This window comes from Pleurodeles waltl, chromosome 8 (assembly GCF_031143425.1).
Source record: "Pleurodeles waltl isolate 20211129_DDA chromosome 8, aPleWal1.hap1.20221129, whole genome shotgun sequence".
Lineage (NCBI taxonomy): Eukaryota > Metazoa > Chordata > Amphibia > Caudata > Salamandridae > Pleurodeles > Pleurodeles waltl.
This window is the reverse complement of record NC_090447.1, coordinates 1,289,683,273-1,289,700,595: the sequence shown is the minus strand read 5'-3', so window position 1 is coordinate 1,289,700,595 and position 17,323 is coordinate 1,289,683,273. Positions and strand designations below refer to the sequence as shown.

Sequence of the window (17,323 nt, the reverse complement as noted above, 5' to 3'; positions counted from 1 at the left end):
ATCTTGCCTCCACACTCACGACAAGGCTTGAATCCAGACTTTCTCTGCGACATTATTACCACAGCGAAAGACTACGCAGCAAAAATACACTGTAACCACAAAAGTAACAGTTGCTCCCTCGAAGATAACCGTTTCGAATGCACGGAAAAAAGGGAACTGACGTCGGCACGTCGTCGAGGACCTCTTATTGCCTGTATGACATCAGACGGCGTCGCGTGGGCTAGAGTGACGTCCTCGTCGACGTGCAGAGACTAGTAAGAAGATTTCCGTTGAATGCTGGCGCCATGGGAGTATTCATTAGGTGAGGAATCCACAGGTAGTTGTATCCATCAGAAGTGTTGAAGCTTAGCAATTTGTTTTCTGATCTTTTTTAATTCTACATTAATCTAAGCAGTATATTTTATTTTGTTATGTATAGATGTTGCCATTGCAATTAAGATATCAAAACCTTCATGGATCAGAATTTATTGTGACCAGATCTGTGTTGAAGGTAAGCTGGATTTCTAGTTCAACTAAATTCAGCTTGTTCCATAGTTGCTATATAATTGTGGGTAAAATGAGTTTAGCTGTAGTGAGATTTACACCCTCATTACAACTTTGGCGGTCAATTCCATTGACCGCCAAAGCCAAATCCGCCATTCGACCGCCAGTGATGGTGGTCAGTAGACTGCCATAGTACGAGTGGTAGCTGCTCCCTGCCATTTTTTAGGTGGAGAGCAGCCATCATTCGCTCTGGCGGTCCGGGATGCAGAGGCTGTTCCCTCGCCGGCACCGCCAACCCAGCATGACTCCACCTGCCGTATTACGAGCCATAATACAGCTCGGCGGTGTCCTGCTGGCGTGGTGGGGGCTGTGAGGGAAGACCGACAGGACCCATCCCCTCCCGGACGTCCTCCTCGACGGAAGAGGTAAGTGGGCATCTGAAAGAGGGGAAGGGAGGGGGCACTGAATGCATGCGTGACTTCAAGTGTATGTGTATGTGTGTATGCGTGTATGTGTGCGTGTATGGGGGAGTCTGTATGGATGAATGCGAGTGAGTGGGGGTGTCTGAGTGCATGTATGCGTATGCTGAATGGGTGTGAATGTGAGTGCGTGCGTGCATGAAGGGGTGGGGGATGCCAGTGAGTGTATGGACGGGTGGGAGGGATGTGTGCATGTGTGGTGACGTGTGTGTGTGTGCCGGCGACAGGAATCTTCACGAACGCTAGGCTTTTTGTGCAGGGTGACCGCCATTGAAACCCTGGCGGTGTGCAACCTCGTAATCCGGACGGCGGCCTGAGGCCTGCCGCCAGATTGGAGGTCACCGCCAGCCGCAGCGGTGCAAGCGCACCGGCGGGCCAGGCAGAGTTGTGGAGGTTTGGCTGCAGCAACTCGTAATACTGCAGTCTTCACCGCCGGCTCCGCGACGGTGAGACCGCCACGGCGAGTCTGGCAGTCTTAAGACTGCCAGACTCGGAATGAGGGCCTTGGTGTCTTGTGTTGGAAGACAACCAGATAGTGGTCTGACCACGTAACTGGAGAATTCCTTTGGAGCGTGACTAGGTAGGGTTGCCAAAAATTACATTCATGTTGTATGCTGTGATGTATGTAGGTCTGGGAATGAGTTGTCATAAGTTGTGCATGTGAGCATGATTCTGGGAAGTGACATATTAGGTTTGTCAAACCATGTGCTAAGGTCACTAAGGATGCACATGTTTGATTATATGGTATGAAGGTTAGAAATTGTGCCTACAAATGTGTCTGGGAATGTTCCAATGCTAGGTGGTGGTCTGTAAAGAACGAGAAAGTTACATGAAAAGGTTGGGATAGATTTGCATCTGACAAGAAGAATCAGCTTTGGTGAGATTTTCTGTTTCCTTAAATATGATGGTTAAGGCTCTTCCACTTTTACATATCTGATTCTGTCACAGTGTAGTAGCCTAGTGCAACTCCTTAATGCAGTACTGGTAGATGTCTACCCGCAGTCATGATTCCTTAATGAAAAGTGAGTTAGGTTTTGTGTCTGTCAATAGGTCAAAATATGTGGTACTTGATTTTTTAAATAGAACAAGCATCTATTAGTAGGCAATCTAAAGAATGTTTTTTGAAGATGACGTGAGTATCTGCTGCAGGATAGTGAGTATTGCCCTTTGAAGTTTTAGGTGGATGCAGTCCAATGGCCATGAGCTGCACTGTCTTGGAGCATGTAATAAGACAAATGTGGCACTGTTACCAAATTTCAACATAGGCACAGACCCTCCTGGTATCATTCTAGGAGTTTCACAATTTAGGTAATGAGTCTCTATTCATCTGTAGAGGAACATACATTCTCCTAGCCATGCTGAGTTCACCAAGGGATCCAGAGGGATAGAAGGCTATGTGAACAAATCTCCCCTTTGTAGTGTCATAATACAGTGGCATTTGAATGGCTGTTATAGGTTAGTGCCCTGTTTATTGACAATACAGAGATGCAATTCTATGCCCTGCCCAGATTTCAAGCCGAGGTGCTAAAAACAAAAAACAGATGAGGCAGAGTCAGACATGAGATGAACTTCTAATCCAAGGCCTTTCTCTACAAGTTCAAACTTCTATCTTGCTTCAGAATAGTATAGCTGATACATAGTCTTGCCACAAATAATAAACTTTTCATTTTGTGCAAACAGAACACATTGGCTGTCATTACGACCCTGGCGGTCGCGGAGGAGGTCTGACCGCCACATTATGACTGGCGGTTCGGCCACGGTCGGATTACCAGCACTGCCAGTTTCCCTCCGCTGGAGGGACTGGCGGTGCTGACGGTCCTAATACACCAGGGCAACGCTGCATGTAGCACCGCCCTGGGGATTACAAGCCCCCTTTCCACCAGCTTTTAAATAGATGTTGCACAGCCATGTAAAATATGGCAGAGACGTGGTACACTTCGCATGGGCAGTGCAGGGGCCCCCATGTAGAGCCCTGTCACACTTTTCACTGTCTGCATAGCAGACAATGAAAAGCGCAACAGGTGCTGTTGCACCCTATGCACTTCAACATTGCTGTCGGCTCCATTATGAGCCGGCGTCAATGTTGTGGGCTGTTCCCTACTGGGCCAGGGGGTTGAAACACCGTTTCCCCAAACTGACCCAGCGGGGAACTTGTAATAGGGCCTGTGGAAAGGCAGCCGCACTGGCGGCAACTGGACCGCAGGAGTTTGGCGGGAGGGCTTTTCTGCCTGTCAAACTCAAAACTACCCCCTTTGTATAGCCAGATTCCAAGCTGAGGTGTTAAAAACTAAAAATGCATTGCAAATGCTTGATTCAACAAGGGAACAATGTTCACTGTTGGAAAGCTCCCTGTCAAAAACCCCATTACATACACGTGTGCTCTCTTCTCCTTACCATCCCAGAAATGCACTTATATAACTTTCAGTTGAATAAACTTGTGTCTTTACAATATTTGGTACTAGGGGCAAGTGATATGTAAATGACCACAAACTTGCATGTTTCCATGTGGGTACATATTTGCATACTTACTTATTTTCTCAAATAATAATGCCTTAACATGAAGATAAATGAACACTGAGGCTTTGAGAAGAGTAGAACACCACAGAATCAGGACACATGTCAAAAGAAGGATTGTTTTGGCTTCCTTTTGACAGTATCTTACAGAAAGTTCGATGATCAGAATAATGCTTAGTACATGACATTTAGGATAACCGTGTTTTGTAGTTATTGGAGAAAAAATGAAATAATATTTTTTAAGAAAATCGCTTGAGGGGCTTCTAATCAATAGCGTACATTCTGAAGATTCTAAAAGTCATTCTGTAATGCATTATAGCCTGCTCCAGCAGGCTATACCGGCCATTAAAAGCCAAGTCCAGCGTAAAAGACCCTCACAGAAGGAGAGTGGCTTTTAACATGGGAGTAGGACTTCAATGCCAGAATAGCCCTGCTACGGAGGGCTACAAGGCTATTAGAACATTCTGCCACTAGAAGGCAGACTGTTCTAATAAAAAACAAAGGCCTCGCAGAGCCCTCTGGGACTGATATGCCCTCATACTCAATGAGGCATTTGTTCACAGTAACAGCTGTGAACGAAAACATCTGAATTTTGGAGCTCCAGGCTTCTACCGGCCATTAGAAGTCCGTAACACTCCACTGTTTTCAATGGAGCTCCCAACCATCCAAAATTCTAATATGGTTTAGAACCTGCTGGCCACTCTCTAGGGAACAGACTGTGAGCAAAACCTCCCTGGCAGGCCCTTGAAACTGGGGAGATGAGAAAGTGGGTTATTAGTTGGAGTGGATGGCAGTCCCCCACTAGTAATGATATCACCATTCTTTGTTACGTACAGTAAAGGTTTCAGTAATTCAACCTCTGGTAGCTGCAGCACTGAGCAGACAGACTTAACTTAAGAAAATGTGCAAAGCATTTAGAAATACAAAAACAGTTCTAAAGTCAAAACAACACAATAAAAATCCCACTTCACTTCATAAAAACAGAGATTAATTTAATGAACAAAATTACAGCAAAACGACACAAATTCAAAAGATGATGTTTATAAATAAAAATAGCACCAAAAAGCATTAAGCACCAACTGCAGACATCTGTATAGCTTGACTGGGACCGAAAAGCTATTTACAGCCGACCACAATGGAGCCTGGGTTGAGCACAGAAATCAAGTTCATCCCGGTTAGAAGTTTTAATTTATAACTTAAGTCTCTGAGATGGCAGTAAAAAATCCTCAGTGGGGCTAGGCAGCAGGCTGTGGCCAAGAAGGGCTCTACGATGACAGAGAGCCATTAGACGAGGTCCAGGTGAACTCTCTGACTTTTAATGGGAAATCTCTGAGCAGGAGAAATTTAAAATTCACACCCACAGAAGATACCTAGCCAGCTGGATACTCTTGGCATCTTTGCCTGGTGACGATTTCTTCGTTCAGCCTTAGTCACTTTTTTGGAGCACAGACTTCTCCAGCAGGGTGAGTTCCTTGGGCCAGATACCTTCCCCGTGACGTCTCTCTGAAACAGATTTGCTGCTGTGGAAATGATCCAAGCAGGAGCAAACTCAACGATTGGCCCAGCAGCAACTTACCTTTGTCAAAACACCACTTGGAGGTTAAGACTCACTCCAACCGAAGCCACCACCAGGGTCCAAGGCAGGCCCAGTTGGAACTGGTCAGTTGGTCTCTTCAGGAAAAGGGGCTTCTGCAGCTTTTTGGACACCAATAGCTTAATAGGTCAGCCACCTAACCCTTGGATTCTACATCTTTGTTCTGGTTACAAGTGGAAGCAGGTCCAGTCTTTCAGGTCCCTTTAAAGGTCTCAAACGGAGGTGCAGTCCTTTGTCTGTCTTCCACATAACCAGGAATGTTCTGGAGATTATATCCGTGAGTATTACATTTATGCCAGGAACTAGCCTGTCGTTGGTGGTGGCTCCATGCCCCTTCCTACCCAATATAGAAAAAGTTCCCAGGGTTAACTTTATATTATTATTGAAGCAGCTACTGCGTGCCCTACTACAAACAATGACATAGGGCCTCATTCTGACCCTGGCCGGCGGCGGCAGCCGCCGGCCTGGCGGGGCCCGCCAGAATACCGCTGCGCGGTCAAAAGACCGCCGCGGGTATTCTGGGTTTCCCGCTGGGCTGGCGGGCGACCGCCAGAAGGCCGCCCGCCAGCCCAGCGGGAAACACCCTTCCATGAGGATGCCGGCTCCGAATGGAGCCGGCGGAGTGGAAGGGGTGCGACGGGTGCAGTTGCACCCGTCGCGATTTTCAGTGTCTGCATGGCAGACACTGAAAATCTTTGTGGGGCCCTGTTACGGGGGCCCCTGCAGTGCCCATGCCATTGGCCACTGCAGGGGCCCCCAGGGGCCCCACGACACCCCATACCGCCATTCTCTTCCTGGCGGCCAAAACCGCCAGGAACAGGATGGCGTTATGGGGGTCGGAATCCCTATGGCGGCGCAGCAAGCTGCGCCGCCATGGAGGATTCCCCAGGGCAGCGGGAAACCGTCGGTACACCGCCGGTTTTCCGTTTCTAACCGCGGCTGTACCGCCGCGGTCAGAATGCCCATGGGAGCACCGCCAGCCTGTTGGCGGTGCTCCCACGGTCGTTGGCCCTGGCGGTTTTTACCGCCAGGGTCAGAATGACCCCCATAGTGTCCCTCTGTACCTAAATTCAACATGGCAGAACCGGATTCCGCTTCCAAAATGTCTTTGTTTTTTCTTTTTCAGGATTTTATAGAGTGGAAGGCGGCAGGAAGAAGAAACCCGACGACCACGACAGAGAAAGAAATCACGTGTGAGTACAGAGCGCTTGGGTAACAGGACAGGAGGAGGACACGCCTCCACACAGGTGAATAGGGGGGAATTGGAATCTGACAATGAGCAGTCATCACGGTGTAGCACGTAACCTTGCAGGCTACGTGCTCCACCTTAAAGGGCCTGTCGCATGATGTGTGCGGAGCCCAACATGGTGACCACGCTAAAAGGGGCATTTTCTCAAAGGGGGAATCTAATGTACAGAAAGAAACCATGTGCGTAGTGGCATGAAATAAAATCATTTAATTGAACACAACAGTCAAAAAGCAAACCACCACAGCCTACATATGACACTACTTCACAAACATGCAAAAACATGCATCACCAAAAATACACATACTTGTCCACAGACATGCAATAACAACCAAGCTTAACCACTATGAAATAGTTAGTAAAACTAAATTCACACTTGAAAATTGGTTTGTCCTTTAACGTAATCAAACATCAACAAATTAAAAAAAATAAGTTCAATGTACAGTTGGCCTTAACTGCACACAGAAGCAATCATTTTAAAGCTGCGATTCCTAAGCCATATGCAAAGAAATATTTTTTTTAAATAGTGGGCTGAATGTGCTTGGTATAGTTAATGGTATAACAAGTTTCTTTATATTCTGCATTACGTTTTGTTAATCCCTCTGCTCATTCGTTTGTATCCAGTAAGCATCAATAAAAACACGGCATTTTACTCAGTACTTCAAAAAGGAGGGGCCAAATTGATTTTTGGGGTAGTAAAAATGATTTTATTTTGAAACCTCGAGCATTCTGGTCATCATATATAATTTCTTTGTAGCAATAAGGCACATGTACTCAACAACTGTTTACAAGCATAACGTGGAGCGTATGAGACTTTGCCTAAACTTTCTGGCTATGCAGTACATGTGATGGGCAGCTAGTGACATCCATCTTTGCATGGCCTATTATTTATAGCATATGTTTGGTATGGGAAACATCCTGGACAACTAGGTCTAAACCACTACTTGCCTGAACCACTACTGCTAAATAACTAAAAAGTATCTGCAACTAAGTACTGAACAACTACTGTCTAAACAACAATTGTGCCTGACTAACAATTGCATGAACAACTAATTTTAAGGTAAGGTTTTCATTTTGGTTTTTATGGTTTATTAGTTGTTTAGAATATATATATATATTAGTTGTTTAGGCAATTGTTATTCAGGCACAATTGTTGTTTAGACAGTAGTTGTTCAGTACTTATTTGTAGACACTTTTTAGTTGTTTAGCAGAAGTGGTTTAGGCTAAAGTTGTTAAGGACCTAGTTGTTCTGTCACATATTCGTTTGGTATAGACATAGGTGCAGATATATATTGTGCAAAAGATTGCATTTATTTTTAATCTATGCTCCTGAGTTTTTTCATTCAGAATCGGGTAAATATTTTTTCTCTCTTTGGGCATCACAGCTTGTTGGACATATAGCCAGCTTAATGCCTCGATCCTTCCAGTTCCTTCACTCTGTCACCAGGTTCTTAGGTCTTTATTAGCTTCCTATAGCTCTCCCACCTCAGTTTACATACTGCATCGTTTACAGCCTCCTGTATTTCTATTGTTTTCCTTCTCATTGTCTTTTCCCCTTACTTACGTATTTCTAAACAACTTAAAACACCGATATGAGACAAAAAATATTTGAAATATATACATTGGCAGCACTCAAATTTTTGAGATGCTAAAAGTGTCAGTTTCTTTGACCCATAGCAACAAAGCCTTGAAGCATGTTGACTCTACCTTTATGTGTGGGTTAACATGTACAGTTTGTTACGTCAGACTTGACAGCACAGCTGTCTGCAAAATGTACCCTAATCAATACACTGAGTGAGTGGCTTCTCCCTTAGGAGCATTAGTCTGTCACCTCATTCTATTGGCTCTTTGGTGCATCAGTCCGCCTTCCAGAAAGTGCCTCCACTTGAATGCTTAAGGGACTATTTTATATCTGAAAAGTGCACTCAATCTTCACAGTAATTATTCCATTAATTTTCTTAGCTCATATATGCATTCTATTAATATGGCAATTCTATTTTCCCAATATCAGCAAAACCAATAGAGTAAGCTTTTATGTTATAAACAGTATGTGTGCACGCAACACATGTATAGCACATTTGTGAATGCCTGTGATTACATACGTTGGCAAATTAAAGCCAGATCTTTTGGCTTTTGCTATTTATTGCTTTTAATCTTGTGACGAGATGGCAAATTTAGTACTATGCAATGTCTGATTGCATCCCTAAGGAATTGTAATATTTTCCTACCACTCCATATTTACTGGTGTACCACAACTGAATCAGAGAAGCTGTGTGAACAATGGCAGTCCAAACCAGCAGGTCTATGTTAGACAGGCAGCACACCAGTGTTTCACCAAATGAAGGGTTGAGTTGGGTAGTTTAACAGTAAGACAGTCACAGGTTTTCTTTTTCAGAGAACTGCAGCGCTGTTGACTATTCACTTCCCTTGCACTTCCACTGATGATAAACTGGTGTCCTGAAATTAATATATCAGACCTCCTAGAGACATTAGTGTGAACTACCTCAGTACTCCAACGTATGCATGCCATCCACAGAGAGGCTCCAGGGTCCTTTTTCAAACGTTGGTTTCTGCATCTGACAAGTTTCACAGCTGCCAACAAACACCTTCAACATTTGTCTTCTGTTATGGGGGTTTTAGTTGTTTAGATTTACATAAAATGAGTACCCTTATACCCTCTATCTTTTTCATATATTCACCTGTCTTTGCACACATTTTTGAACTTTTTCTTTTTTTCACCTGGTGGGTCTTTCTACTCATTTGCTTCTCTTGGACCCCCTTAATATTCTTGCCTGTTTTCTTTTGCCACCTTTATTCACTTCTACTACTCCAACTTGAATTTTTCATTAGGGTTAATAGTCCCTATAAGAATCTTTAGTATGTAGCATTACTGCAACTTCTAAGTCTTGAAAAAGCAGTGTCAGGAACAGGGCTTCTCTTCTAGCTACCTGAAGATCTGAAAGGGTGTGTGCCTATAGAGATATGTTAGTTCCAGAACTTCACCTTGTGAAACTATTTGCAGGATCCTGTGTATATGCTATCAGCTATATGATGGGTGAAACTGAAGATAGCTTTAATTGTTGTGAATAATGTTTATTCATGCGTGAGTCTTCCCTTATAACACCTTCTAAAAGTTGCAAATTCGTAAAAGATTGAGGCCTGACACACTCTAAGCTTTCAAATCGATCCCCTTTCTGTACAAATCTTATAATTCTATATGGTGGAGGGCACAGAACACTCACAGGGTAGGGCCAACTGGCACCTCCATATAAGGAACAGGAGAAAAAAATTAGTGTAGCCTCTAGATAATTCTTGAGACAAATATCAAAAGTTGATTGCCTGGTTATCATGGTTTTATTTCCAATAATGCTTACACTTATTTGAAGAGAAATGTTTCCATAATTCATACATATTGATTAGCCAATTCATGCATATTATTTAGCTGACACAGTTTTCACCCCCTTGTGGCTGGCAAGCCTGGGGCTTTCTCAAGGGTAAAGAATGGAGAAGGAAACATATAAACAAAGAAAATAATCAACATCATAATCATCATAGAGCCCTGGAGAAACACCTTGTGATTTGGTGAAGAACTTAGTTGTGTATCCTTATGTGAATAGGTGAATATAACTTAGGTAAGCCACCAAAAGGTGAAATAAGAGTATGTAACAAACTCTAATTTAACCTAATTCATGCCCTCATACGGTTCAAATGACATTCATTAATTCAACAACACATTGAGGTAGGAGAAACAACCTTATCTAGGTAAGTACCTGTGGTGTTAGAAAGTTAAAATCCTATAATGATGATGTACATGTAGTTTCTTTTTCAATATTCCTTTAAAGAGGAAAGCGGTCAAGGCTTAGAGGTTGGTGATTAAGTTGAACATGACAAAATATAAATCCTCAAATGGGAGCTGAAAGGATTGAGTGACACATATATATAGTCTACAGTAATATAATCTATATATAGACCTTCCTAAACTCTGTGGAATATTTTAGTCAACAGCCCCGACTTACCAAATTCACATTCAAATTAAGTCATTGCATAATAAGGACAGTTATCTGATCTGGAAACGGACGCTACAGTCTCTGCGGTCGTTACACTCGTGTAGTTCAGCGTCTAACTTGAGCACCATTGTAAGAGCAGTATTTATTGCTCCCATAGTCATTAATCTTATGTTTGTTTCACTTAAAAAGAAGGGAGATGTCATTGGGGCAAAAATAAAATAAACCGTACCAGCTGCTATCTTGAGTGCCATCTTAGAAGCAGTGTTTATTGCTCCCATAGCCATTAGTCCTATGTTTGTTTCAAGTGAAAAGAGAGGAGCTGTCATCAGGACGAAAAATAAAATGCACTGTACCTTAGGACATAGGTTATCATTTCCATGAAGGATATGCTACATGTTATGGTTCTAGAAAGGATCCCACAGGGCTTCATTCATTCATCATAATGCCCAGAATATGCACCATATTATCGAAACTGTTCATTACTAGGGTGTCCTTAATCCTTTTTTACTTGGAACAATGGGAGGGATGAAAGCAAAACTAGCACTAGAGAGTGCATGCAAAGTTCCTTTTCCATAAATGAGTATACTCGCGACGCCATCTTAGAAAGATGGTTAAAGATTCTCCTGTACATTAATGTGAAAGCCGGTATCTTAACTTCGGTCTAGAGAGGCATATATTGCACTTAGACCAATTATATTACTGTAGGCCATATATAAGTGTCACTCAATCCTTTCAGCTCTTATTTGAGGATTTATATTTTGCTTGGCCCGTTCCAATATCCAATAAGTTGGAAAAGAAAAGAAAAGGAACAGAAGGGGCATCCCCATTTCTGGGATTTTGTATTCAGAATATACTGCTGATATATATAATATAAAAAAAAATCTTCTGCTTTGAAGAGGACAAAGACTGGACTTTGCTGTGTATCCTGTTGGGAAGTTTCTCAAAGGGATTGGACTGAGCGTGCCTCCTGGCTTGCTAAGTGGTGCCCACTCCAGTTTCTGGGCGCGTGGGAGTGAAAGCTGGCCTAAAATCAAAAAGAACCAGGCACATGGACTCTGGGAGACTCCAGAACTGGAGCTGTTGCCTGACTCGGCACTGCTGCCTGCACCCGAAGCCGTGGACCCCAAAGGAAGTGCGACGATGTGACCAACACCGCAGATCCGATGCCACAGCAGAGCCGATGAAGTCCCACGACATCATGAGTCGCAAGTGCCATGTCCCCCACATTCGTGACACCCGACTCTGCTGTGGTGCCTGTGGCCCCATGGTGTGACCGTGACCCCGTGGTCATCGACCTGCCAGATCGTAAGGAACCAATGCCTCGCTGACGATGCCACCCCCCACCCTGCCTCTGTCAGGAACTGACACCTCACCTCTGTATGGAATCGATGCCGTATCAGCTACAAGCGACGCTTCACCTTCCCAACTCAGTGCTACGTCTTTGACTCTGCCTCGTTTCTAAGGTACTATACCTGGGGTCTGTGTGACTCCGTGACCGGCACTGCACTCCCTCACGAGTAGCGTCAGACTGTTGGGAACAGCTCTGCCAATGATGTTGTGATAGCCTGATTTGGAGCTATTCTGTTTCTAAGTGCTTTATTGGGATTTATGGGCATATTTATACTCTGTTTGCGCCGAATGTGCATAAAAAAGTTTGACGCACATTCAGCGCAAACCTTGCCCCATATTTATACTATGACGCCCGACACCGCGGACGTCAAAAATCCTCTGTGTGCATAATTTTTTGGATGCGGAAAACCACCTTGCGTTAATGACATGCAAGGTGGGCGTTCGCGTCCAAAAAATGACTTTAAGGGCTGTGCGCCTTAGTTATTCTCCTGCGTCATTTTGACGCACAGGAGGGGGCGGGCCTTAAAAAATGGTGCACAGCCTGATGTGCGTCGTTTTTTAACGCATGGGTGAGGGCAGGCGTTAAGGGACCTGTGGGCTCACTTCCATGGTCTATGACCATGGAAGCAGTCCGGAGGTGCCCTTCCCTGTCCCCAGGGACACCCCCTGCCACCCTCGCCCGCCCCTGGAGGACACCCATGGATGGGGGACCCATCCCAGGTAAGTACAGGTAAGTATAATTTTTTTATTTTTTAAAAGTGGCATGGGGGACATAATTTGGGCCCCCCTACATTCCACTGTGCCCAATGCCCATGCCCAGGGGACATAAGTCCCCAGGCATGGGCACTGGGCAAGGGGGCATGACTCCTGTCTTTGCGAAGACAGGAGTCATTTCAATGGGGGTTGTGTGTCAAAAAATGGCGCAAGTCAGGTTTGAGCCATGATTTTTGACTCAAACCTGACTTGCACCATTTTTGGACACACAACCCCCATTTTTCCCTACGCCGGTGCTGCCTGGTTTGAGTAATTTTTTGACTCTGACCAGCTTACAGCGCCGGCTAACATCAATCCTTAAATAAGGCGCCCGCCTGACGCGTATGAATGGCGCTTGCCGGCGCTAACATTTTTTTACGCAAACCAGCACCGGCGCTGGTTTGCGTCAAAAAGTATAAATATGGGCCTTAATCTTAAAAAATTAATATCTTTGTTTGTATATGTTGGATTTTTGTCATTTGGGCCTTGTTTTACTTGGATGAATATTGGCTATTTTCTAAACTGGTGTGGTGTCCATTTGTAGTGTTTTTACTGTGTTACTGTATGTGTGGGTACAAACAATTTACACATTACCCCTGAGATAAGCCTGAATGCTCGTGCCAAGCTACCAATAGGTGAGCAGGGATTATCTTAGAAGTGTGACTCCCTTACCCCAGCTCGAATGAGGGTCCCTACTTGAACAGGGTGTAAACTGACTGCCAACTAGAGACCCTATTTCTAACAATGGTAGAATTCTGCCTAACAACATTTTCATATTTAATAACAACATCTATTGTTAACAACAAGGGAGTGCAATGGGAGCAAAATTCGCTCCCCTGTACGCATGCATTACCATGGGAGAAATAGAGAAATACTGGATGCAAAATGAGAAATTTGAAACTTACAGTAAAAACTTTGTTTTCTGTGATTGATTTATTGACTATATTCTATTATTATGGCAAGGAATAGTGGCATCATTATCGACATAAAAAGCAGAGTTTTCTGACAACAAATAAGGCATCACTGTGACATTCGATATATCTAAAAAAACACGTTACCTTTTTGGATCTCAAAATTTTTGTGGAAAACAACCAATTGCATTGCAAAACACACTGGAAAAACACAGCGTCCAATTCTATACTTGAAGCGACATAATCTAAAGTATTCCCAGGAATGAATTCTGTAGGGCAAAAAGAAATTGTAGTAAACCCTTGAACTACCAACAACAATCTAAAGAAATTATAGATAGACTAAGCAAACGTGATTACAAAATTGAAACCCTCGGCTCCATAAAACAAGAAGTGTACCAGAAAGGGAGAGAAAAGCCTTTTGACAGATCATAAAAAATCCAAACCTGGAAAATAACCGATAAGATTCATTACACACCTTTCAAATGGTCAACATCTAATCAGAAAAACATTGAACCATCCTAACAAATAATCCTCAGATTGCCAATTATTTAGAAGCATACCCTCAAATGAGCTTCAACAGGGCACCAAACTTAAGTCAAAAACTCTGTTCATCGCATTTCATACATGAAAAAACTAACTAAGCAAACATTTCTAGGCACACCGACTGTTTTTTATACCTGCCACACCTTTTCTATCTGTAAATTGGATAAGAATAAAACGAGGAACTTGATAATTAATAAACAAAACTCACATAATCAAAGATTGGATCAATTGTGAAAGTGCATCAGTCATATATGCAATTTTTTGCCCATGTGCACAAGTATAGATTGGCAGTACCACCTGTCTGCTTAAATTAAGGATACCAGAACACTAAGGAAATATCCAGAAAGCAGATTGAAAACTACCATTTGTTGGCTTAGAAAAATTAAAGAAAAACCACAGGGGTGGTACCCACGAACCGATGTCCTAAGGTACAGTTTATTTTATTTTTCGCCCTGATGACAGCTCCTCTTTCTTTAGTTGAAACAAACATAGGAGTAATGGCTACAGGAACAATTAACTCTGCTCCTAAGATGACGCTTAAGTTAGCCGCTGGTAGAGTTTATTTTATTTTTCCCCTGATGACAGCTCCCCTCTTTTTTAGTTGAAACAAGCATAGGACTAATGACTATGGGAGCAATAAATACTGCTCTTAAGATAGCTCTGAAGTTAGATGCTTAACTACAAGGACAGCAGATACTGTAGCATGAACGTTACACTGGTGAGTTTGTTAACCGAATAGGACCATCTCTTCACATAAATAACTAGTGAAAACTGCTCGTATAGGGCATGACAAGTTATAGATGCATCAGGTGGATTCACCACTAAAAGCCCTATAAGTCTTTCTCCATAGTTCTAATTTTCCTTTTATAAAGAATATAGAGTATTTAGGTTTTTTTCTCCTTCCGATTACATTTTTGATGTACCATCATTTTTGGCAACTGAGACACATTTATCCATTCCGGGATGCATGGGACATGGATGGCAGTCCAGTCATAACTGACTACTTAGCAACTAAAAACTGTATTTTTTTCTGATATATAAAATTGCTTCTTGATACCTAAAATACTTTCAGGATAAATGAATGAGTATATATGAGTTCCATTTCCAGATCAGATTACTGTCCTTACTATACAATGACTTAATTTGAATTTGAATTTAGTAAGTTGGGGTTGTTGACCAAAAATATCCCACAGAGTTTATGGATTATGGCCCTCATTATGACATTGGTGGTAAAAAACAAATATCGTTGTGCTGACTGCCTCGCCGCGGAGGCAGGCATCTATCCACCACATTATGACATATACATCCAATACCGACAGAAAAAAGCCACAAATCCGCCAGACCCACCGAACGTGATAAACTGTTAGTACTACCACTAATACCGTTACGCCACCAACACTATGCCCTCCAAATAATGACCCACCAATCAGCAGACATTCGAAGACGGAAAACTATTGGCAGTGAACATCGCTGCGGCGGATAATGCCACCCAAAGACAAACTGAGACAAGATTGGCCAGAACTAAAAACCCACACCTGACACAAATACACACACCACACACCCCCACCAACAGCACTATAAAACACACACCCACATCACCCACAATCCTTTGCCAACATGACAAGACCGCAATAGCAAGCCACAAAATCACAGAGATAAATTCACACACACACAACCACCCATTCATCCGTCACGCACCACACACCCCACACCCCACCACATTACTCTATACACTCTGCACAACACACACACCACACAACACCCATGCCCTCACAAAGGCACCCCTGTTTCACCGATGAGGAGATCCCAGTCATGGTTGAGGAAATAGTCAGGGGAGAGCCACAGCCAGCAGATCTCCATTGCTAGGAAGGTGGAGCTATGGCGGAGGATCATGGACCGGGTGAACGCCGTGGGACAGCATCCACGAACAAGGGACAACATCAGGAAGAGGTAGAACGGCCTACAGGGGAAGGTACGTTCCATAGCAGCAAGGCACTAGCTCGCCGTCTAGAGGACTGGCTGTGGACCCCCTCCTTATCCCCCACAGCTGACAGCATGTGAGGAGCAAGTCTTGGCAATCCTGCATTCTGAGGGACTCACTGGAGTTGCCGGAGGACTGGACACTGGTGAGTCAATTTTAATACCTATCACCCCCCCCATACCTGCATGCCACCACCACCTCTCACCCTGAAACACATCACTTCGCTCCATCCCACACAGTACACCACACAATTAAATAACCCAAATGCCAAGCCCTGCATGCAATACCCACTGCATGCACATCCCTTCAACCCCTGCATGTACACCCACCACCAGTGGATGCACAGCATGGAGAGCTAACAAACCCACTACATCAACACACACAAACAAAGGTGACAGGGCTACAGCAATGATATAAGGGAAGCTAGGGGTGAAGAATATGTCACAGACATATAGCATAATACACCACTTACATCCCCACAGGTGCCCCAGCCCAGCCCAGTCCACAACCAGAAGATGCCCCGAGTGATGACAGAAACTCTGGACTTCTGGATCTGGATGAACTCCATGGCCCATCAGGGACCACTGGTCAGTCAGATACCCCAGCCCACACCCAGTCCACCACAGAGCCTTCCCCCTCAGTATCCAACAACGCAGCAGCCACCCAACGTCCCCAGACCTCTGTCCCCAGGGCATGTCAATCAGCAGTGTGCCCATCTGTACAGGGACCCCAGTCCAGACTTCACAAGCAAGACAATGAGGGTCCTGGGCACACCATTCGGGGACACAGGCACAGGGGTCCCGGGACACTTGGAGAACTACTGTGCACCAGGGGAAGGACAGGCCCAGGGAACCGACTGTCCAGGAGAGACTCACAAATGTCCTGGGGGCTTACCAACAATCCTAGTACAAGATGGGTCAGGTGATAGACATCATGGAGGAGAACGAGTGGCTGCAGGAGGAACACCACCAGGAGATCAGGAAAGAATTACAGGCCCTCAACACCACCATGGTCTCCATAGCAGGGGTGGTGGGTGATATGGCCAACATCATGAGGGAGTACACATCACACCAGCGGGCCCCTTCCACTAGCCAGTCAACTGACCAGCCCTCCACATCTGCTGCAGCTAGAGGACAGAAGGCCCTGCCACAGGACCCACAGGCCACCAGCACCCCTCCCCCTGCAGAAGTTGAACCACCCCGCAAACGTTCCCTGCGATCCAGACAGACACCAGAGAAACTTGCCAAGACAAAGACCACTGCCAGGAAATGAGACCCTCCTGAATGTCCCCCTTGTATTCCACTGTGTTACCTTGTCCACTTTGAACTGTCATTGCTCCCTTTTCTATGGCCCCTTGGACACTGGACCTGTGCTACAAACAGACTGGACCAATACCCTAGACTATTCCCAACCATCACCACACTCTATTGCACTTCCCATTGTAGAACTATTGTCAATAAGC

General features: G+C 44.4%; 1 protein-coding gene across 3 annotated transcripts in view; it reads right to left on the bottom strand.

Annotated features, from left to right (window-relative positions):
- Positions 1 to 17,323, bottom strand: part of SACS (sacsin molecular chaperone) — a 427,729-nt gene that overhangs the window by 77,064 nt on the left and 333,342 nt on the right. Inside the window, exon 1 of one of the 3 annotated variants that reach the window (XM_069202247.1) lies at positions 13,485 to 13,588. The exons of the other annotated variants lie outside the window; for them this stretch is intronic. Coding sequence (XP_069058348.1) covers positions 13,485 to 13,527 — 43 coding nt within the window. The 5' untranslated portion in view covers positions 13,528 to 13,588. Of the gene's footprint in view, positions 1 to 13,484; positions 13,589 to 17,323 lie in introns of those variants that run through there. 3 annotated transcript variants of the gene reach the window in all.